Source organism: Tachypleus tridentatus, chromosome 1, assembly GCF_004210375.1.
Source record: "Tachypleus tridentatus isolate NWPU-2018 chromosome 1, ASM421037v1, whole genome shotgun sequence".
Lineage (NCBI taxonomy): Eukaryota > Metazoa > Arthropoda > Merostomata > Xiphosura > Limulidae > Tachypleus > Tachypleus tridentatus.
The window spans coordinates 9,672,242-9,697,243 of record NC_134825.1 but is presented as its reverse complement, the minus strand read 5'-3'; the positions used below and the strand labels follow the sequence as shown (position 1 = coordinate 9,697,243).

At 36.8% G+C, this 25,002-nt stretch overlaps 1 protein-coding gene across 1 annotated transcript in view; it reads left to right on the top strand.

Moving 5' to 3' along the window:
- LOC143223934 (uncharacterized) overlaps positions 1–25,002 on the top strand; it is a 159,469-nt gene that overhangs the window by 10,062 nt on the left and 124,405 nt on the right. Inside the window, exons 6-11 of the mRNA XM_076452435.1 lie at positions 1,451–1,678; positions 10,826–11,029; positions 12,196–12,459; positions 15,663–15,875; positions 19,035–19,261; positions 24,502–24,724. Coding sequence (XP_076308550.1) covers positions 1,451–1,678; positions 10,826–11,029; positions 12,196–12,459; positions 15,663–15,875; positions 19,035–19,261; positions 24,502–24,724 — 1,359 coding nt within the window. The remainder of the gene's footprint in view (positions 1–1,450; positions 1,679–10,825; positions 11,030–12,195; positions 12,460–15,662; positions 15,876–19,034; positions 19,262–24,501; positions 24,725–25,002) is intronic.

Here is a 25,002-nt window from a genome sequence, read left to right as displayed (position 1 = left end):
TTTATTGTACTACTATACGGGATCTGAGAACACATCTTTGTTGTACTACTGTACGGGATCTGAGGACACATCTTTATTGTACTACTATACGGGATCTGAGAACACATCTTTGTTGTACTACTGTACGGGATCTGAGGACACATCTTTATTGTACCACTGTAGCTCGCGATGGCTCTCCCTTGTGTTCGAATTACGATAGAAACTACTCTTATTTCGAAGAAAAAGAACACGAATGTGCTAAACACCTCTTGGATACTTATTTTTTGTTAAAATTAACATATCTGTGCGATCTCTTAGAAAAACTGAGTGCGTTGAATCCCTCTCTGCAAGGAAGCAACACGCACGTTCAGTCACTACTATGGAGAAGAAAAATGAATGAAGATGGTGGTAAAGACGGTTTCCACCTGTTGCAGCAGTTTGTTACATCCAATGAAGTTGATTTGACCCATGAACTAAAATCTGTTTCTGAGGAGCACCTGACACAGCTCAGTAACTGGTTCGAAAATTACTTTCCAGAAGATATGGAGAGGTTTGCATGGATCTCAGACCCATTCAAGGTTAAGGCTCCATCTGAAAGTTTGACAGCATGGAACTGAGTTTTGGATATCAGTAAAAGATGAATATCGCTGTCAAGTGCTAAACCTCAGCGAATCCTAATTCCATTTGCAACGTCATATCTCTGCGAAGCTCGGTTTTTGGCGGTTGCTGTTATAAAAAACAAGAACCGCGCGAAATTTAATGTGAAACAGGAAATTAGTCCAGTTTAATTCCAAGGTTTGAGAAGCTATGCATCGCCCAATAGGTGCACACATCCCATTAGTAATTGTGATTATTTAAAAATGAAATAAAAATATTGTTTTTACTTTCAATTTGCTTTCAATTTACGTGTATTACTGTTTGAAACGGCTATTAATTAGGTTCAAACAATTTAATACTTAATAAACGAAACTGTTAGGATCTTCTTTTCGCCTAGGGGCACCGCGGAAAATTGCTGAGACACTAAGGGCACCATGAACCGAGAAAGCTTGGGATACGCTGACATATACTGATGACTGAATATTAAACTACTTATACTGATGACTGAATATTAAACTACTTATACTGATGACTGAATATTAAACTACTTATACTGATACCTGAATATTAAACTACTTATACTGATGACTGAATATTAAACTACTTATACTGATGACTGAATATTAAACTACTTATACTGATACCTGAATATTAAACTACTTATACTGATACCTGAATATTAAACTACTTATACTGATGACTGAATATTAAACTACTTATACTGATGACTGAATATTAAACTACTTATACTGATACCTGAATATTAACTGAGTCATTTCTTACAAATGAACAAAGATGATATTTTATAACTTCATTAATTTAACAAAAAATTATTTTTAAATTTCAAGACTATTATATTTGTCCATCCCTCTAGAGGCCTATCCTCCTAAACCAATGGATTGCACCAATCAAACTTTAGTAGCCGTGGGTACAGTAGCTCAAGTGAAGAAACCCAGGTTTATAGCAGGAGACGGGGGAGATCTGGATGTGGAGTGTACCCTGAAGGATGAACTGGCCCCTGGGGAGTACATCAACACCTGTGAAAGTACTGATCCGGAGTTACAGACTGTAGGGTTTTGTTCCTACAGAGTTGTCGTTAGAGGTCAGTTGTGTTTAGTTTAAAGTTATAATATAAAAACCTTTGTGTGTGTGTGTAAAAAGAACCAAATGTCTTCACATGAAAATTTTAATAGATACATAGTTTGCAATATGACACCTGGAAGATCTTATATGACATGTTTAATATGTGGTATAAGACACACACGAAATTACATTACACATTGAATCTACGATATAACACTCACGCGAAATAACATTGCATGTGTCTGGTTTATAAGATATGACTCAAACGAAATTACATTTATAGTTCGTAGTATAAACAAACAAAACTATGTTATGTCTCTGTTTTCTAGCATAATATTTACACCAGTGGTGCACAATATCCGGCCCGCGATGTTCAACGGGAAAGTCAAACATAGAGAGTTTGCGCCTGCGCGAAGATTAAGCGCTATAGAAGAATATACATTAGATTAGATACTGGATGGTTCCATATTTATGTCAAGCAATAAAGAAAATTTAATAAGCAAGTCTTGTTAATGCAAAGGCATTTAATCATTGGCGCAATGACGTAATATTTCCGTAATTACGAAATCTCACGCGTTCCAATTGTTCTTTGAGATTTACTTACGAGCCTTATTTTGATATTATTTCCTAACAAAAATGGCAGCTAATTTTAAAAGAAGAGTGACGACGAAAACCGGCAGTTTCATATGCGAAATACTGTTTTGTTCAACAACAGAAGGTATCCAATATAAATTGGACATGAGTCGAAGCATAAAGATTTCCACAACGTTGTCGGTGATAAACGAACAGCTCGAATTGAATCTCTGCGGCGGTCGCTGAATCACTAGCAGAACGTTTTCTCAAAGCAGTCAGCAGATTTAGGTGCAGCATGTGCAGCAGATATTTTGTTGATGATAGCGAAATCTGACCGACCGTTCACTGATGGTGATTTTGTCAAGCAATGTATGATTACTGCATCGGAAAAGTTGTATCTGGAAGCAGTTTGCAAGCTACAGATGGTGGCTTTGAATCGTATGACAGTTCAACGAAAAATTTCACACCTCTCAGCAGATGTGACAAGGCAGCTTACAAATAAAGCAGCCAACTTTGTCTACTTTTCTTTGGCAGCAGACGAGTCGACTGACATCAGCTCAACAGCACAGCTACTAGTTTTTGTTCGTGGTGTGTCGTCATCGTTTGATATCACAGAGGAACTAATCGGCATAGGTTCCATGAAGGGTCAGACAACTAGGTCTGCTATATTCGAGGAGACAGTACGACTGTGTAGTGGTGTTTCATTGGATTTCACGAAACTGGTAAGTGTGACAACTGATGGAGCACCAGCCATGACCGGAGAAAGTAGCCCGCTGGTAGCACTGTTGATGAAGCGTCGATTAAAGCAGAACAGACAGTTGGTGAAGTTGCACTGTATTATTCATCAACAGAACCTGTGCAGTAAAGAACTTGGTTTTCAGGCACTGATAGCATTAGTAACGAAAACCACTAATTTCATCAAATCACGAGGGCTCAATCACCGCCAGTTTCTAAGTCTTCTTGAAGAAATTGATTCAGACTATGGTGACCTTGTGTATCACTGTGAAGTACGCTGGCTGAGTCGAGGGAAGATGCTCAGAAGATTCTGGGAGTTGGTTGATGAGGTTATAGAATTCCTCAGAAGCAAGAACAAAGACACAGAAGTGATTTCCATGATTGATCCAGCATGGTAAGCTGATTTGACCTTTCTGGTCGACATGACACAACACTTGAATGATCTTAATTTGTAGTTGCAAGGCAAAAATCAGCTTGTCTGTCAGCTTGCAAATCACGTCTCAGCTTTCAGGACAAAGTTGCAGTTGTTCCGGCAGCAAGCAGCATCAGGCAACTTTGTGCACTTCCCCACTTTACAGTCACAGCTACAAAAGAATCAGGACATTGACACATAAGTTTATTTTAGGAAGCTAGATACCTTGATTCAATCCTTTAACTCACGGTTTCATGACTTTAACCAATGCAGATTGTTGATGAAACAATTTGCTGATCCGTTCAGTGTGTCAGTGGATGACTTGTCAGCAGAATATCAGCTCAAACTTACTGAACTCCAGGCATCTGATGAACTGCATGCTATTTACCGAGAAAACAGTTTGCTTGACTTCTACAAAACGTTGCCTGATGCATTTGCTAATCTGAAAGAGAATGCACTTGTCCACACCAGCATGTTTGGCAGCACGTACTCCTGCAAACAGGCTTTCTCGCATATGAAACTGAACAAAAACAAAACTCGCAATCAGCTGACTGATGATCATATGGAAGCAGTCTTGCGTCTTTCAACGTCAAATATCAAGTCAGACATTTATAAGCTCGTAGATGACATGCAGCACCATCCATCGCACTGACTTTGTGACAGTTGACGTATTATAACATTTATTAGGATAATGTGCAAACTCTTTGATGTAATCGTTATTTGTGTTTTCTTAAATGTGATGTCCATCTTGTGTGAAACAACTGTGGGACGATTTTAATCTTCATATGCAAAAACGGCTCGTTTGGGCTGAGAAAACACTTTACATAGAAGAGCGAACAACGTTTCGACCTTCTTCGGTCATCGTCAGGTTCACAAAGAAAGAGGTAACTGACCGGAAGCTGACCACATGTTTGAAAGGGGGTTGTGTAACTGTGTGTCGAAATGTAGAGGGCGGTATTAGATGTTTGAATATATAATTTTATTTATTATATTAATATAGGTATAAAGGCGTTCCTTTATATTGGTTTATTTTGGGTTTAAGTTGTTGTATAAGTAAGGCTTCTTTAATTTTACGTTTGTTTATGTTTGTTTCTTTATTTAGTATTTGAGTGTTTTCTATGGTTATGTTGTGTTTATTTGACTTGCAGTGTTCGAAAACGTGTGAAGGTGACTTTTTATGTTCTTTGAATCTGGTTTCCATTTTTCTACTTGTTTCTCCAATATAGAAGTCGTGGCAGTTATCACATTGTATTTTATAAATAATGTTGGTGTGGTGTTTGTCAGTGTAGTTTTTACATAGTATAGAGCTCAGTTTTGTGCCGGGTTTTGAATAAATTTGGTATTAATTGGAATGTCATATTTTGTTACTAATTTTGCCAAATGTTGGTTATTTGTTTGCTGATGTCGGAATATATGGTATACAGCAGTATATGGTTTCGTGGTTTTTTGATTCGTGAGCTGTATTTACTTTAGTTGGTTGATTTTGCTTTCTGTGTAGGTGTGTGCGTATAATGTTTTCTACGGTTTGTGGAGGAAACTTATTGATGTTGGTGAAGTATTGTTTTATTTTGTCTAATTCATCGTTAATTTTATCTGGTGAGCATAGTTTTATGGCTGTGTTTATTTGGTTTCTTAGTATGTTGAGTTTTTGTTTTGTTTCATGTGCTGAGTCCCAAGGAATGTATAGTCCAGTATGGGTGATTTTTCGGTGGATTTCTGTTTGAAATTGTGTATCAGTTCTTGTAATTTTGAGGTTAAGAAATGATATTTGATTGTTTTCTTCCTGTTCACATGTGAAGTTGATGTTGGGATGTATAGAGTTAATGTGATTGAAAAAATTAAGTATGTGTTCTGTAGATTTGAATCCCGCAACCGTGTCATCTACATATCTATACCAGTATAGTGGTGGATGTAATGCTGTGTTAATTGCTTGTGTTTCAACTTGTGTCATAAAAATATTGGCTAGAACTGGTGATACTGGGTTGCCCATGCTTAGGCCGTTTGTTTGTATATAGTTTTGGTTGTTGAACATGAAGTTTGTCTTTATCGTGGTGAATTCTATGAGGGTTGCTAACTGGTTACTGGGAATTTCTATAGTTGGGTTAGGGTCTCGGATATAGAGTTCTAAGGCTATCTTGCAGGCTTCAGTGGTTGGAACTTCTGTAAAGAGGGATATAACATCTAAACTGGCCATTAAGGCTTTATGATTAAGTTGATTTAGATTAGACTTGAAATTAAATTGCCACGACTTCTATATTGGAGAAACAAGTAGAAAAATGGAAACCAGATTCAAAGAACATAAAAAAGTCACCTTCACACGTTTTCGAACACTGCAAGTCAAATAAACACAACATAACCATAGAAAACACTCAAATACTAAATAAAGAAACAAACATAAACAAACGTAAAATTAAAGAAGCCTTACTTATACAACAACTTAAACCCAAAATAAACCAATATAAAGGAACGCCTTTATACCTATATTAATATAATAAATAAAATTATATATTCAAACATCTAATACCGCCCTCTACATTTCGACACACAGTTACACAACCCCCTTTCAAACATGTGGTCAGCTTCCGGTCAGTTACCTCTTTCTTTGTGAACCTGACGATGACCGAAGAAGGTCGAAACGTTGTTCGCTCTTCTATGTAAAGTGTTTTCTCAGCCCAAACGAGCCGTTTTTGCATATAAATTTCTCAACAAGTGGGTTTCTCGTCATCACTGATTTTAATCTTCACTTTTTTGTGGCCCCCAACGGTTACGAGAAGTCTGTTTGTGCACTACTGATTTACACGAAATAACGTTATATGTTTGGTTTCTAGTGTAAGAGGCCCGGCATGGCTAGATGGTTAGGAGCCATCGACTCGTAATCTGAGGTTTGTTGGTTTGAATCCCCGTCACTCCAAACATGCTGTCTTTTTCAGCCGTGAGGATGCTATTATATTCGGACAATCCTACTATCCGTTGGTAAAACAGTTGACGGTGGATGTTGATGACTAGCTGCCTTCCCTCTAGTCTTAAACTGCTGCGGCCCAGCATGGCCAGGTGGTTAAAGCACTCGACTGGCAATCCGAAGGTCGTAAGATAAAATCCCCCGTCACGGCCCGGCATGGCCAAGCGTGTTGAGGCTTTCAACTCGTAATCCGATGGTCGCGAGTTTGAATCCCGGTCGCACCAAACATTCTACCGTGGGGGCGTTATAACTGATTGGTCGATCCCACTATTCTTTGGTAAAAGAGTAGCCAAAGAGCTGGCGGTGGGTGGTGATGACTAGCTGCCTTCCCTCCAGTCTTACACTACTAAATTCGGGACGGCTAGCGCAGATAGCCTTCGTATAGTTTTTACGATATTCTAAATCAGTGGTTCTCAACCTTTTCTGACTAGCAGCACACTACGACAATCTGAAAATTTTCACGGCACACCTGGAAAGCCTTAACGATTTTTTTAGGTATACGTTATACGGCAAGCGTTAAAGGCCTTAGAACGAAAATCACAGCCAGAGCAAGTGATATTAATGTCATCTGCACATTGACAATACTATCGCTTGCTTTGGTCGTGAGTGTCGTTCTAAAGCTTTTTAACGATTTTGTGGTACAGCAGAAAAATCAAAACTTCTTAATTTTACATATGTTTTCAATGTGACGCTTGTGCCTGCTTCCGAGAGCAAATCAAATTGAAGCGAGGCTCTAACGTAGACAAACAAGTTCGCATTTCATCATCGACTGTAAGAAGCCTCTCTCTCTTTCTGGCTTTAATTTCAGTCAATACTGAAAATCCAATTTCGCCAAACCACGACGATACAAATGAAAGCAGAACTTCAACTGCTTTGCTTTGAATTTTTAATAGAGATACAAAACTCATCCAAGCTCTTTTCGGGAAACAATGACTGATTAAATTTGTCGTTTCCTAAATCAATGAGTAGTTCTTTCTCCTCACTTGTCTCGTTGTTTCCGAATGGATAGGTCACCCAGTTATATTCATCGACAGCAAGGGAAGTAATATTTTAGTGCGGACTGTAGGTCACTTAATGTGTTCAAAATTTGAGGGACAGTTTTCTTCTTTGACGGACATTCGCTAACAGGAGGAAAACAAGCATGGATTCCTTTCATCGAAGGCCTTCAGTTTGGACGTTGCAGTAACAATGTTTTCAGATGGTCCTTGGAGACTTAACTTCAGATAATTCTATTTTGTCAAACAAGTCGGAGAGAAATTGAACCTTCAGTCACCAGATCTCATCATGAAAAGAAAAATTCAAAACCTGCTTCCTCAATCTCCAAGAAAGAAGTTACTTCAGTTTTATGTTGGACAAGACGCTTTAACACCTGTCCTTTCGAAAGCCACCGAACTTCAGTGTGATACAGCAGCTTTTTGTAGTCTGAATTTATCGCCTCACAGAGAAGAGAGAAAAGTTTAGATTGAAGTGGCCGAGACTTGATGAAATTCACCACTTGAATAACTTGATTCATAACAGACTGCAAATTTTTCGGCAAAGATTTGGAGGCGAGCGCCTCTCTGTGAATCATGCAGTGAACAATCCTAATGTTTGGATTTTGTTGGCGCACCAGAGTGACGTATCCCTTCTTTTTTCCTTACATTAAAGAACAGCCATCGGTACAAACGCTGACACAGTTATTCCTTACATTAAAGAACAGCCATCGGTACAAACGCTGACACAGTTATTCCTTACATTAAAGAACAGCCATCGGTACAAACGCTAACACAGTTATTCCTTACATTGAAGAACAGCCATCGGTACAAACGCTGACACAGTTATTTCTTACATTAAAGAACAGACATCGATACAAACACTGACACGGTTATTTCTTACATTAAAGAACAGACATCGATACAAACACTGACACGGTTATTCCTTACATTAAAGGACAAACATCGGTACAAACACTGACACAGTTATTCCTTACATTGAAGGACAAACATCGGTACAAACACTGACACAGTTATTCCTTACATTAAAGGACAAACATCGGTACAAACACTGACACAGTTATTCCTTACATTGAAGGACAAACATCGGTACAAACACTGACACAGTTATTCCTTACATTGAAGGACAAACATCGGTACAAACACTGACACAGTTATTCCTTACATTAAAGGACAAACATCGGTACAAACACTGACACAGTTATTCCTTACATTGAAGGACAAACATCGGTACAAACACTGACACAGTTATTCCTTACATTGAAGGACAAACATCGGTACAAACACTGACAGTTATTCTTTACAATAAAGGACAAACATCGGTACAAACACTGACACAGTTATTCCTTACATTAAAGGACAAACATCGGTACAAACACTGACACAGTTATTCCTTACATTAAAGAACAGACATCGGTACAAACACTGACACAGTTATTCCTTACATTGAAGGACAACCATCGGTACAAACACTGACACAGTTATTCCTTACATTAAAGAACAGACATCGGTACAAACACTGACACGGTTATTCCTTACATTAAAGGACAAACATCGGTACAAACACTGACACAGTTATTCCTTACATTGAAGGACAAACATCGGTACAAACACTGACACAGTTATTCCTTACATTAAAGGACAAACATCGGTACAAACACTGACACAGTTATTCTTTACATTAAAGGACAAACATCGGTACAAACACTGACACAGTTATTCCTTACATTGAAGGACAAACATCGGTACAAACACTGACACAGTTATTCGTTACATTGAAGGACAAACATCGGTACAAACACTGACACAGTTATTCCTTACATTAAAGGACAAACATCGGTACAAACACTGACACAGTTATTCCTTACATTAAAGGACAACCATCGGTACAAACACTGACACAGTTATTCCTTACATTGAAGGACAAACATCGGTACAAACACTGACACAGTTATTCCTTACATTGAAGGACAAACATCAGTACAAACACTGACACAGTTATTCCTTACATTGAAGAACAGCCATCGGTACAAACACTGACACAGTTATTTCTTACATTAAAGGACAAACATCTGTACTAACACTGATACAGTTATTCCTTACATTAAAGGACAAACATCGGTACAAACACTGACACAGTTATTTTTTACATTAAAGGACAAACATCGGTACAAACACTGACACAGTTATTCCTTACATTGAAGGACAAACATCGGTACAAACACTGACACAGTTATTCCAATTGAAGAGCAAAATGTTTTCATTCACCAACTCGAAAATTTCTTTGCCTTTCGCTGTACTTTTTAAATCTTTGCAAAATAAATATTCGTTTACGATTTTTCCATCTTTTATGAATTGAACAGATTCATCAACTTGAAGAGACCATAGCAGAGACAATTCATCTTCAGGTGCTTCGAATTATTCGCAATCTTATCCTTCAAATCCGACAACTAGTCTACAATTCTGCGCGAAATTGTGTCATTGGATAGTGAAACTTGCTTACCCTTTTTGGCAGCATCTGTTCCAAGCATAATTTCAATGATGATTGCTTCGCTGGTGCAATAACTGATTCGGCCTCCGTATGCTCTTTCTTGCATTTTGCCAACAATTGAACAACCTTATAACTTACAATCAATCCTTTTTCGGGCAGCTTCATGTAGTTCACAAGCTTCCTTGATTGTTCATGTTGTTGAGCCGTGAGATTCTCGAAGTATTCTTTTGGTTTATCCTTCACAGCTAAATGTTTTGTTTCCAAGTGCCTCTTTAGTTTGCTTGGAACAAGCGCCTCATTCGATAAAGCTGAATTGCAGAGTAGACAGAATGGTAATTGAGAATGTTCCGATTCCAAAGCGATAAAAACGTATTCGATGTATTCGTTTTTGTACTTTCGTTTGATTCCTTGCTTTTAATTCAACACATTCTCCTTTACTTAAATATTTTTCCATGGATAAATGATAAAGCTAATTCATACATGATAAGCACGAAGTTCTGCAGTCGATATAAAATTCCTACCTACAGCGTAGTAGCTGTAGCTTACCCCAGAATGAAAACGTGTTCCAGAAAGCAGTTTGATTGTTTGATGCATTATTTATGACGTACGAAGCGCTTGTTGCACCACAATTAAACTAACAGTCGAACCGTTGCAGTCGAGAATGAAATTTAAGTATGAACTTCACAGTGCTCGAGTTCAATGAAGACCATCGAATGTTTTGGAAGGTTTCAGAGTGTCTCTATAGGAGCTTTTATTAACTGATGTGTTCGACTTGCTTGTAAAATCCCAAGAAAGTTGAATGTGTTTTAAAAACATCGCGGCACACCTGCCAATCTCTCGCGGCACACAGGTTGAAATCACTGTTCTAAATACATCCTAGTATAAGACTCGCATGAAATCGTATAAAGTGCCTATTTCTTAGCATAAGTCTCGACTACTAAAATATTAAGTAAAATGTTTTAAATGTAAACAGTATAAACAGTCCAAGTTTTTAAAACTTTCAGCCGCAACCTGTGACCCCCCACCCTCGCCTACGCATGGTTATGTGGAGTGTAACATAACCGAAACCGGAAAGTACCCTGTAACAACCATCTGTTACTACAGCTGTCTATCAGGATACGTTGTACCAACAAGCCAGTTGACACATGCCACAAGAGTGTGTCTTCAATCATTCCAGTGGAATACAACGGAATTCGTGGAATGTAAAAGTAAGCTTTTCACTGCCAATCTTCAATTTTATGGTTTTGTCTTAAAGTTCTTTCCTTCCCACTTGGACCTCTTACAGTGTGATTGGTTGATGGAAGTAATGACTAAATCTGATTGGTTCTGTAGCCATATCATTTTCATGACAGAAGTTTCGAGGACATTAATGTAAGATACAAAATAAAAATCACGAAGTTATCCCTCTTACAATTACGAAAAATGTCATACAACATCCGACTGTGAATCTCGACATTTAACGAATCGAGGATATTTTACGATAATATTATTCAAAGTTGAAAGAATAATACAATAGGTACATGTTCTTGTCTTTTCAAAACTGGTTTTATACGTATAGATCCCTAGATGAACAATTAACAATAAAATTAACGTTAAGTACTTGTAAATGATTAGGTATAACATGTATCTGTGTTCCCTTAATTAAGTACTTGTGAATGATTAGGTGTAACGTGTATTTGTGGTCCCTTAAATAAGTACTTGTGAATGATTAGGTGTAACGTGTATTTGTGGTCCCTTAATTAAGTACTTGTGAATGATTAGGTGTAACATGTATCTGTGTTCCCTTATTTAAGTACTTGTGAATGATTAGGTGTAACGTGTATCTGTGTTCCCTTAATTAAGTACTTGTAAATGATTAGGTGTAACGTGTATCTGTGTTCCCTTATTTAAGTACTTGTGAATGATTAGGTTAACGTATATTTGTGGTCCCTTAATTAAGTACTTGTGAATGATTAAGTGTAACGTGTATTTGTGGTCCCTTAATTAAGTACTTGTGAATGATTAGGTGTAACGTGTATTTGTGGTCCCTTAATTAAGTACTTGTGAATGATTAGGTGTAACGTGTATCTGTGCTCACTTAATTAAGTACTTGTAAAATGATTAGGTGTAACGTGTATCTGTGTTCCCTTAATTAAGTACTTGTGAATGATTAGGTGTAACGTGTATTTGTGTTCCCTTAATTAAGTACTTGTGAATGATTAGGTGTAACGTGTATTTGTGTTCCCTTAATTAAGTACCTGTGAATGATTATGTGTAACATGTATCTGTGTTCCCTTATTTAAGTACTTGTGAATGATTAGGTGTAACATGTATCTGTGTTCCCTTAAGAATTCAATCGTATCGATGTTGTACCTAGGATTTTCAATTATTTCAGAGAGAGTGGTTCCAGAGCCAAGAAAGGGAGCTTGCGAAGACGAAAGATACGAAACTAATAAACCGGATTCGTTAGAGGTCAAACCCCCACAGTTTGTAACAATCCGTGGAAATGCTGCTGTCGTAAAGTGCTCCTTGACTTATATCCCTCAACATGGCGTCCATGAAAATATCTGTCATGCTACCGACCCAGAGCTAAGAACGTCCACTTCGTGCAGATACAACATCGTTGTCGAAGATCTTGGCAGAACTGACAGTAGCACACGTAGGTGTTAAACCTTTGATCTTAGAGAACGGTACTGGTTGGGGTGAAAAAAACACACTTTCATTAAGGGAACGCCATGTTAGCATGATTATTATATAAAAATTATTTTTAAAATATCAGTTAAATGTTACTAACATGGAAAACGAGAATCATGTTATTTCTTGTAAACATTATACACAGGGTCACTTAGCTTTCACCTAAGTTTTCTCATTCCCAAAATCTACTGAAAAGGGAAATAAGCTTATTTGTTTCCTACATAAAATTTAACGTAAATTATTTTTAACAGAAGCTCCCTTTCTTTAACACCATTCATTACAGGTTCTCGAACTTCCCACAACTAAACACGTAACCAGAATGATACCAGTGGACCTGTCTGAAGCTTGTGTATAACACGATTCATTACAGGAACTAGAACTTGCCACTACTAAACACGTAACCAGAATGATGCCAGTGGACCTGTCTGAAGCTTGTGTGTATAACACAATTCATTACAGGTACTAGAACTTCCCACTACTAAACACGTAACCAGAATGATACCAGTGGACCTGTCTGAAGCTTGTGTATAACACGATTCATTACAGGTACTACAACTTCCCACTACTAAACACGTAACCAGAATGATACCAGTGGACCTGTCTAAAGCTTGTGTATAACACGATTCATTACAGGTTTTAGAACTTCCCACTACTAAACACGTAACCAGAATGATACCAGTGGACCTGTCTGAAGCTTGTGTATAACACCATTCATTACAGGTTCTAGAACTTCCCACAACTAAACACGTAACCAGAATGATACCAGTGGACCTGTCTGAAGCTTGTGTATAACACGATTCATTACAGGTTCTAGAACTTCCCACAACTAAACACGTAACCAGAATGATACCAGTGGACCTGTCTGAAGCTTGTGTATAACACGATTCATTACAGGAACTAGAACTTCCCACTACTAAACACGTAACCAGAATGATACCATTGGACCTGTCTGAAGCTTGTGTATAACACGATTCATTACAGGAACTAGAACTTCCCACAACTAAACACGTAACCAGAATGATACCAGTGGACCTGTCTGAAGCTTGTGTATAACACGATTCATTACAGGTACTACAACTTCCCACTACTAAACACGTAACCAGAATGATACCAGTGGACCTGTCTGAAGCTTGTGTATAACACGATTCATTACAGGTTTTAGAACTTCCCACTACTAAACACGTAACCAGAATGATACCAGTGGACCTGTCTGAAGCTTGTGTATAACACCATTCATTACAGGTTCTAGAACTTCCCACAACTAAACACGTAACCAGAATGATACCAGTGGACCTGTCTGAAGCTTGTGTATAACACGATTCATTACAGGAACTAGAACTTCCCACTACTAAACACGTAACCAGAATGATACCAGTGGACATGTCTGAAGCTTGTGTGTATAACACGATTCATTACAGGTTCTAGAACTTCCCACTACTAAACACGTAACCAGAATGATACCAGTGGACCTGTCTGAAGCTTGTGTATAACACGATTCATTACAGGAACTAGAACTTCCCACAACTAAACACGTAACCAGAATGATACCAGTGGACCTGTCTGAAGCTTGTGTATAACACGATTCATTACAGGTACTACAACTTCCCACTACTAAACACGTAACCAGAATGATACCAGTGGACCTGTCTGAAGCTTGTGTATAACACGATTCATTACAGGTTTTAGAACTTCCCACTACTAAACACGTAACCAGAATGATACCAGTGGACCTGTCTGAAGCTTGTGTATAACACGATTCATTACAGGTTCTAGAACTTCCCACAACTAAACACGTAACCAGAATGATACCAGTGGACCTGTCTGAAGCTTGTGTATAACACGATTCATTACAGGAACTAGAACTTCCCACTACTAAACACGTAACCAGAATGATACCAGTGGACATGTCTGAAGCTTGTGTGTATAACACGATTCATTACAGGTACTAGAACTTCCCACTACTAAACACGTAACCAGAATGATACCTGTGGACCTGTCTGAAGCTTGTGTATAACACGATTCATTACAGGTTCTAGAACTTCCCACAACTAAACACGTAACCAGAATGATACCAGTGGACCTGTCTGAAGCTTGTGTGTATAACACGATTCATTACAGGTACTAGAACTTCCCACTACTAAACACGTAACCAGAATGATACCAGTGGACATGTCTGAAGCTTGTGTGTATAACACGATTCATTACAGGTTCTAGAACTTCCCACAACTAAACACGTAACCAGAATGATACCAGTGGACCTGTCTGAAGCTTGTGTGTATAACACGATTCATTACAGGTACTAGAACTTCTCACTACTAAACACGTAACCAGAATGATACCAGTGGACATGTCTGAAGCTTGTGTGTATAACACGATTCATTACAGGTTCCAGAACTTCCCACAACTAAACACGTAACCAGAATGATACCAGTGGACCTGTCTAAACTTGTGTGTATAACACGATTCATTACAGGAACTAGAACTTCCCACTACTAAACACGTAACCAGAATGATACCAGAGGACCTGTCTAAGGCTTGTGTGTATAACACGATTCACTACAGGTACTAGAACTTCCCACAACTAAACACGTAACCAGAATGATACCAGTGGACCTGTCTGAAGCTTGTGTATAACACGATTCATTACAGGTACTACAACTTCCCACTACTAAACACGTAACCAGAATGATACCAGTGGACCTATCTGAAGCTTGTGTATAACACGATTCATTACAGGTACTACAACTTCCCACTATTAAACACGTAACCAGAACTTATGCGCCAAGGGAATCCTTCGTCAAATTCTCAGCATATATACTCTGATGTAAACGTTTACATCTTTATTTTATGAATTATTTCGCAACACTGTAAACGTCTAGAATGAAGTACGACTTTCAAGTAAGCCTTAATTAACATCTTACAAAAATAAACTGAAAGAAGTGGTCCGAAAAACCTACTAAGATAGTTTTCAACACTTTATCTTGTGAAAACCTGAAAATAAAAACCCGTTACTTCCTCAGTTTTGACTGCTTTAAGCATAAAGTTGGAACATGGTAAGAATTGGTACAATAGTTTTTAGTATATTTTGTTCCGTGCTGTAAGTGTTTTGTAATTATTAAATCAGTGCTAAACGACAGAAACTAAAACATATTTGTTCTCTTCTACAAGGAAGATGTGATCCTCTGAACTCACCAGCCAATGGTTACATCCAGTGTCGAGCCAAGAGCTCAATGATTAGGTGTGAACTGAAATGTCAGAGTGGGTTTTCAATGCCACCAAATCTGTTTCTTCTCCATCGTGGTTACGTGGAATGTGATCTGATTCAAGACGTGTGGGATTTCCAGAAAGTCCATAAGATCCAAAGTTTACCGGACTGTCTTGGTAAGAACTGTGCTACAGTAACGATGTTTATATTTATTTTGCATGTAAGAAGTGTGGTTTTAATAATAACATGTGACAACAAACTGTGTTGATAAAGTAATCATTAAACAAACGTAAAATTAACAACTACCTAGTAATCATTACTCAAAAGTATGACTAACAAAAACATAGTGATCATGAATCAAACGTAGGACTAAAAACTACCTTGTGATCATTAATCACAGGACTAACGTCCACCTAGTGATCATTAATTATAGGACTAACGTCTATCTTGTGATCATTAACCACAGGACTAACGACACATAGTGATCATTAATCACAGGACTAACGACACCTTGTGATCATTAACCACAGGACTAACGACTACCTAGTGATCATTAATAACAGGACTAACGACACCTTGTGATCATTAACCACAGGACTAACGACTACCTAGTAATCATTAATCACAGGACTAACGACTACCTGGTGATCATTAATCACAGGACTAACGACTACCTAGTGATAATTAATCACAGGACTAACGACTATCTTGTGATCATTAATCACAGGACTAACGACACCTTGTAATCACAGAACTAACGTCTACCTAGTGATCATTAATCATAGTACTAACGTCTACCTTGTGATAATTAATCATAGGACTAACGACTACCTTGTGATCATTAATCACAGGACTAACGACTATCTTGTGATCATTAATCACAGGACTAACGACTACCTTGTGATCATTAATCATAGGACTAACGAGTACCTTGTGATCATTAATCATAAAACTAACGACTACCTTGTGATCATTAATCATAGGACTAACAACCTCCAGGTGATCATTAATCATAAAACTAACGACTACCTAGTGATCATTAATCACACGACTTACGACGACCTAGTGATCATTAATCATAAAACTAACGACACCTTGTGATCATTAATCACAGGACTAACGACTACCTTGTGATCATTAATCATAGGACTAACGACTACCTTGTGATCATTAATCATAAAACTAACGACTACCTTGTGATCATTAATCATAGGACTAACAACTTCCAGGTGATCATTAATCATAAAACTAACGACTACCTAGTGATCATTAATCACACGACTTACGACGACCTAGTGATCATTAATCATAAAACTAACGACACCTTGTGATCATTAATCACTGGACAAACGACTACCTAGTAATCATTAATCACAGGACTAACGACTGCCTAGTGATCATTAATCACAGGACTAACATATACCTTGTGACCATTAATCATAGGACTATCGTCTACCTTGTGATCATTCATCATAGGACTAACATATACCTAGTGATCCTTAATCACAGGACTATCGTCTACCTTGTGATAATTAATCACAGGACTAACGACTACTTAGTGATCATAAATCACAGGACTAACGTATACCTAGTAATCATTAATCACAGGACTAACGTCTACCTTGTGATCATTAATAATAGAACTAACGACTACCTTGTAATCATTATCACAGGACTAACGACTACCTAGTGACCATTAATCACAGGACTATCGTCTACCTTGTGATCATTATTCACAGGGCTAACGACACCTTGTGATCATTAATCACAGGACTAACGACTACCTAGTGATCATTAATCACAGGACTAACGACTACCTAGTGATCATTAATCACAGGACTAACGACACCTTGTGATCATTAACCACAGGACTAACGTCTACCTAGTGATCATTAATCACAGGACTAACGTCTGCATAGTGATCATTAATCATAAAACTAACGACACCTTGTGATCATTAATCACTGGACTAACGACTACCTAGTAATCATTAATCACAGGACTAACGACTACCTAGTGATAATTAATCACAGGACTAACGACTACCTAGTGATAATTAATCACATGACTAACGACTATCTTGTGATCATTAATCACAGGACTAACGACTACCTAGTGATCATTAATCACAGGACTAACGTCTGCATAGTGATCATTAATCATACGACTAACGTCTACCTAGTGATCATTAATCATAGTACTAACGTCTACCTTGTGATAATTAATCATAGGACTAACGACTATCTTGTGATCATTAATCACAGGACTAACGACTACCTTGTGATCATTAATCATAGGACTAACGACTACCTTGTGATCATTAATCATAGGACTAACGAGTACCTTGTGATCATTAATCGTAAAACTAACGACTACCTTGTGATCATTAATCATAGGACTAACAACTTCCAGGTGATCATTAATCACTGGACAAACGACTACCTAGTAATCATTAATCACAGGACTAACATATACCTTGTGATCATTCATCATAGGACTAACATATACCTAGTGATCATTAATCACAGGACTAACGACTACCTAGTGATCATTAATCACAGGACTATCGTCTACCTTGTGATCATTAATCACAGGGCTAACGACATTTTGTGATCATTAATCACAGGACTAACGACTACCTAGTGATCATTAATCACAGGACTAACGACTACCTAGTGATCATTAATCACAGGACTAACGACACCTTGTGATCATTAATCATAGAACTAATGACTACCTTGTGATCATTAATCACAGGACTAACGACACCTTGTGATCATAATCACAGGACTAACGACTACCTAGTGATCATTAATCACAGGACTAACGACACCTTGTGATCATTAATCATAGAACTAATGACTACCTTGTGATCATTAATTACCGGACTAACGACTAATTAGTGATCATTAATCACAGGACTAACGACACCTTGTGATCATTAATCATAGAACTAATGACTACCTTGTGATCATTAATTACCGGACTAACGACTACCTAGTGATCATTAATCACAGAACTAACGACTACCTAGTGATCATTAATCACAGGACTAACATATACCTAGTATTCATTAATCAAACGTAGGACTAAATCTATCTAGTAGTCATTAATTAAACGTTTGACTAACAAGTACCTAGTAATCATTAATCAAGAACAAATAAAAGCAAATTAGAAACTATTTAATGATTAGGCGTATGTCATAGTGTGTGCTATTAACAGTGACAGTGGTTGAAATTCGGTTGCCACCAACTTGCTGTAAGAACTTAAAGCTAAATATTTACAACACATGTTGTTATGTGGTCACTTCCTAACCCATAAATGGTGTTATTTAGCTGAGCTATCAAGGACAATGATAGAAGCGGCAGTCAAGTTCGCGACTGTTGTTCAGGACTGTTCCGATTACGAGACAATAGGCCTACTTATGACTGTTATCAAGCAAGGGTTGTTGGAGAGGAACAGTGCCACCTGCAAACAAATCCAGTGTGATTCGTTCACGTTCGTGTGTTCTGAAGAACTGGATGGCAAGAAACAAACCCTGGAAACTACGTGGACCGTTAAGGTTAATTTTGTTTATTTGTTTTGAGTTTCGCTCAAAGCTAAACGAGGACTACCTGCGCTAACGTTCCTTAATTTAGCAGTAAAAAACTGGAGAGAAGGCAGCTAATCATCACTACTCACTACCAATTCTTGGGCTACTTTTTTTGCCAGCGAGTAGTGGGATTGAACGAATGTTACAAAACCCCTACGGCTGAAAGGGCGAGCATGTTTGGTATGGCGGGGATTCGAACCACTTGCCATGTTGGGCGCGCGAAGGTTAAATGCTTATCTTAATTTACCTACGCCGCGGAAACTCGAATTTTACACTCGCGTAACTGTAACTAAAACGTATGTTACCTACAAATATATGGATTTTTACTTGTCCATGTTACGTGCATCTTAATACATCAGTACTTTAAAATGAATCATGATAACCTAATTACGTTAATGTATTATAATATCAGTGTTTAATGTTACATTTTTCGTCACAGTGAAAATGAGATTTAGATTAGACAGTTATTTCAGAACAATATGATGATAGTTGGTGTGTTTTCATTTATTCATTTATCTTTCTCGCTTTAAACCTTTCTCGAAACTTTGGGTACGCAGTTGTCACACAGGGATAACAGATGACAATATGGAAGTTGTGTTATCTGCAATTCCACAGTGATAATCCAGGATGCTTCCAATACTAAACTCTGGTTTCGATACCCGCGGTGGCCATTGCAAAGACAGTTCATTGTGCAGTTTTTAAATTAATAACAAATAATTAGGTAGGAGCCTGGCACAGCCTGGTGGTTAAGTACTCAACTCGCAATATGTGGGTCGCGGGTTCGAATCTCGACAATAACATTCTTGCCCTTTCAACTGTGGGTTCGTTATAATACAAAAGTCATTCCTTATTATTCACTTATAAAGAGTAACCGAAGAGTTAGCGGTGCGTGCTACTGACAATTTGCCATTCCTCTACTCTGTCATTTGCAAATTACGTCTAATGCAGATAGCCCTCAAGTAGCTTTGTGTAAATACACTAGCATACATAAACACTTAGAAAAATACAGTTGTTGAGTGTCGTATCGTGTAAATTTAAATCTGCTATTTGTAAGATTTCACTGGAGTTACAAAACGAATAATGTAGATTGAGATATCCAGGAAATAAAACCATTGTAATATGTTCGGTCTTAAAATAAGTGTAGAATAGGTTATTATGAATATTAATAATATGTACTTGAATAAACTAACCATGTTCTAATATAATGTAACCGTATATAGTTTTGTATAATATGTTCTGTACAAGGACCACTGGTATATTGCTCGAATGACAATTATGTTAAACTGTGCAAGAGGTAATGGTATGGTTGTATTTAACGTAATGATCTGGCTGTGTTTAAAGTAATGTTATGGTTGTATTTAACGTAATGATCTGGCTGTGTTTGAAGTAGTGTTATGGTTGTATTTAACGTAATGATCTGGCTGTGTTTGAAGTAATGTTATGGTTGTATTTAACGTAATGATCTCGCTGTGTTTGAAGTAGTGTTATGGTTGTATTTAACGTAATGATCTGGCTGTGTTTGAAGTAATGTTATGGTTGTATTTAACGTAATGATCTCGTTATGTTTGAGGTAACGAAGTACTTGTGTTTAAGGTAATGATCTGGCTGTGTTTGAGGTAATGAAGTACTTATGTTTAACGTAATGATATACTTGTGTTTAAGGTAATGATATAGCTGTGTTTAACGTAATGATATAGCTGTGTTTAACGTAATGATATACTTGTGTTTAAGGTAATGATATAGCTGTGATTAACGTAATGAAGTACTTGTGTTTAAGGTAATGATATAGCTGTGTTTAACGTAATGATATACTTGTGTTTAAAGTAATGATATAGGTGTGTTTAACGTAATGATGTACTTGTGTTTAAGGTAATGATATAGCTGTGTTTAACGTAATGATGTACTTGTGTTTAAAGTAATGATATAGCTGTGTTTGGCGTAATGATGTACTTGTGTTTAAGGTAATGATATAGGTGTGTTTGACGTAATGATGTACTTGTGTTTAAGGTAATGATATAGCTGTGTTTGGCGTAATGATGTACTTGTGTTTAAGGTAATGATATAGGTGTGTTTGACGTAATGATGTACTTGTGTTTAAGGTAATGATATAGCTGTGTTTAACGTAATGATGTACTTGTGTTAAGGTAATGATATAGCTGTGTTTGACGTAATGATGTACTTGTGTTAGGTAATGATATAGCTGTGTTTGACGTAATGATGTACTTGTGTTTAAAGTAATGATATAGCTGTGTTTAACGTAATGATATACTTGTGTTTAAAGTAATGATATAGCTGTGTTTAACGTAATGATGTACTTGTGTTTAAAGTAATGATATAGCTGTGTTTGACGTAATGATGTACTTGTGTTTAAGGTAATGATATAGGTGTGTTTGACGTAATGATGTACTTGTGTTTAAGGTAATGATATAGCTGTGTTTGACGTAATGATGTACTTGTGTTTAAAGTAATGATATAGCTGTGTTTGACGTAATGATGTACTTGTGTTTAAGGTAATGATATAGGTGTGTTTAACGTAATGATATAGCTGTGTTTAACGTAATGATATACTTGTGTTTAAGGTAATGATATAGCTGTGTTTAACGTAATGATATACTTGTGTTTAAAGTAATGATATAGGTGTGTTTAACGTAATGATGTACTTGTGTTTAAGGTAATGATATAGCTGTGTTTGACGTAATGATGTACTTGTGTTTAAGGTAATGATATAGGTGTGTTTGACGTAATGATGTACTTGTGTTTAAGGTAATGATATAGGTGTGTTTGACGTAATGATGTACTTGTGTTTAAGGTAATGATATAGCTGTGTTTGACGTAATGATGTACTTGTGTTTAAGGTAATGATATAGCTGTGTTTAACGTAATGATGTACTTGTGTTAAGGTAATGATATAGCTGTGTTTGGCGTAATGATGTACTTGAGTTAAGGTAATGATATAGCTGTGTTTGACGTAATGATGTACGTGTGTTTAAGGTAATGATATAGGTGTGTTTGACGTAATGATGTACTTGTATTTAAGGTAATGATATAGGTGTGTTTGACGTAATGATGTACTTGTGTTTAAGGTAATGATATAGGTGTGTTTGACGTAATGATGTACTTGTGTTTAAGGTAATGATATAGCTGTGTTTAACGTAATGATATAGCTGTGTTTAACGTAATGATATAGCTGTGTTTAACGTAATGATATAGGTGTGTTTAACGTAATGATATACTTGTGTTTAAGGTAATGATATAGCTGTGATTAACGTAATGAAGTACTTGTGTTTAAGGTAATGATATAGCTGTGTTTAACGTAACGATGTACTTGTGTTTAAAGTAATGATATAGGTGTGTTTAACGTAATGATGTACTTGTGTTTAAGGTAATGATATAGCTGTGTTTAACGTAATGATGTACTTGTGTTTAAAGTAATGATATAGCTGTGTTTGGCGTAATGATGTACTTGTGTTTAAGGTAATGATATAGCTGTGTTTGACGTAATGATGTACTTGTGTTAGGTAATGATATAGCTGTGTTTGACGTAATGATGTACTTGTGTTTAAAGTAATGATATAGCTGTGTTTAACGTAATGATATACTTGTGTTTAAAGTAATGATATAGCTGTGTTTAACGTAATGATGTACTTGTGTTTAAAGTAATGATATAGCTGTGTTTGACGTAATGATGTACTTGTGTTTAAGGTAATGATATAGGTGTGTTTGACGTAATGATGTACTTGTGTTTAAGGTAATGATATAGCTGTGTTTAACGTAATGATGTACTTGTGTTAAGGTAATGATATAGCTGTGTTTGACGTAATTATGTACTTGTGTTAAGGTAATGATATACTTGTGTTTAAAGTAATGATATAGCTGTGTTTGACGTAATGATGTACTTGTGTTTAAGGTAATGATATAGGTGTGTTTGACGTAATGATGTACTTGTGTTTAACGTAATGATATAGCTGTGTTTGACGTAATGATGTACTTGTGTTTAAGGTAATGATATAGGTGTGTTTGACGTAATGATGTACTTGTGTTTAAGGTAATGATATAGCTGTGTTTGACGTAATGATGTACTTGTGTTAAGGTAATGATATAGCTGTGTTTAACGTAATGATGTACTTGTGTTAAGGTAATGATATAGCTGTGTTTGACGTAATGATGTACTTGAGTTAAGGTAATGATATAGCTGTGTTTGACGTAATGATGTACTTGTGTTTAAGGTAATGATATAGGTGTGTTTGACGTAATGATGTACTTGTATTTAAGGTAATGATATAGGTGTGTTTGACGTAATGATGTACTTGTGTTTAAGGTAATGATATAGGTGTGTTTGACGTAATGATGTACTTGTGTTTAAGGTAATGATATAGGTGTGTTTGACGTAATGATGTACTTGTGTTAAGGTAATGATATAGCTGTGTTTGACGTAATGATGTACTTGTGTTAAGGTAATGATATAGCTGTGTTTGACGTAATGATGTACTTGTGTTTAAGGTAATGATATAGGTGTGTTTGACGTAATGATGTACTTGTGTTTAAGGTAATGATATAGGTGTGTTTGACGTAATGATGTACTTGTGTTTAAGGTAATGATATAGGTGTGTTTAACGTAATGATGTACTTGTGTTTAAAGTAATGATATAGCTGTGTTTAACGTAATGATGTACTTGTGTTAAGGTAATGATATAGCTGTGTTTGACGTAATGATGTACTTGTGTTTAAAGTAATGATATAGCTGTGTTTGACGTAATGATGTACTTGTGTTTAAGGTAATGATATAGGTGTGTTTGACGTAATGATGTACTTGTGTTTAAGGTAATGATATAGCTGTGTTTAACGTAATGATGTACTTGTGTTAAGGTAATGATATAGCTGTGTTTGACGTAATGATGTACTTGTGTTAAGGTAATGATATAACTGTGTTTGACGTAATGATGTACTTGTGTTTAAAGTAATGATGTACTTGTGTTTAAAGTAATGATATAGCTGTGTTTGACGTAATGATGTACTTGTGTTTATGGTAATTATCGTGGTATTGTTCAATATAAGGTTTAATTTCTATATACTGAGTTTCCACTGACGTTCTTTATTTTATATTTATGACAAAATTGCTCTCTTACCGTTTCAGATTTAGCTTAATTATTATTTATATTCGTCAGACTGAATTGTTGTCCATTCTTTTAATTGTTGCTTGATATTTCCAGGCGGCATATGAACCAGATAAAGATGACCTTCATGAAAACGTCGTGTCATTAATTGAGACCATACAATATGAGACCCAGCGGATTATAACCTCGGACCCAGAGTTTAAACATGAACTACAAGATTCTGGAGCTACCTTATTGGTAGAATCCTTTAATGATACACACTTTGCTCTTGTCTGTCAAGAACGTGGCTTTGTTGTAGATATCGACACAGATATATGTCGTAAGTCTTTTCCTGCTGTTCTATCCTTAACATGTCCCTTCTGGTCTAAAGGCTGTTTTGCCTAAAGTGTTTTCACATATTTGATTTTTTAAAGTACTGGTATGTTGAACCGTAAACTGCACATTATAAGACACATCGGTGAAGGGCAAAGTGTAATACCCTTGTGTGCCCTCTTTGTGGCACAGCGGTATGTCTGCCGACTCATGCCGCTAGAAACCGGGTTTCGATACCCGTGGTGGGTAGAGTACAGATAGCCCATTGTGTAGCTTTGTGTTTAT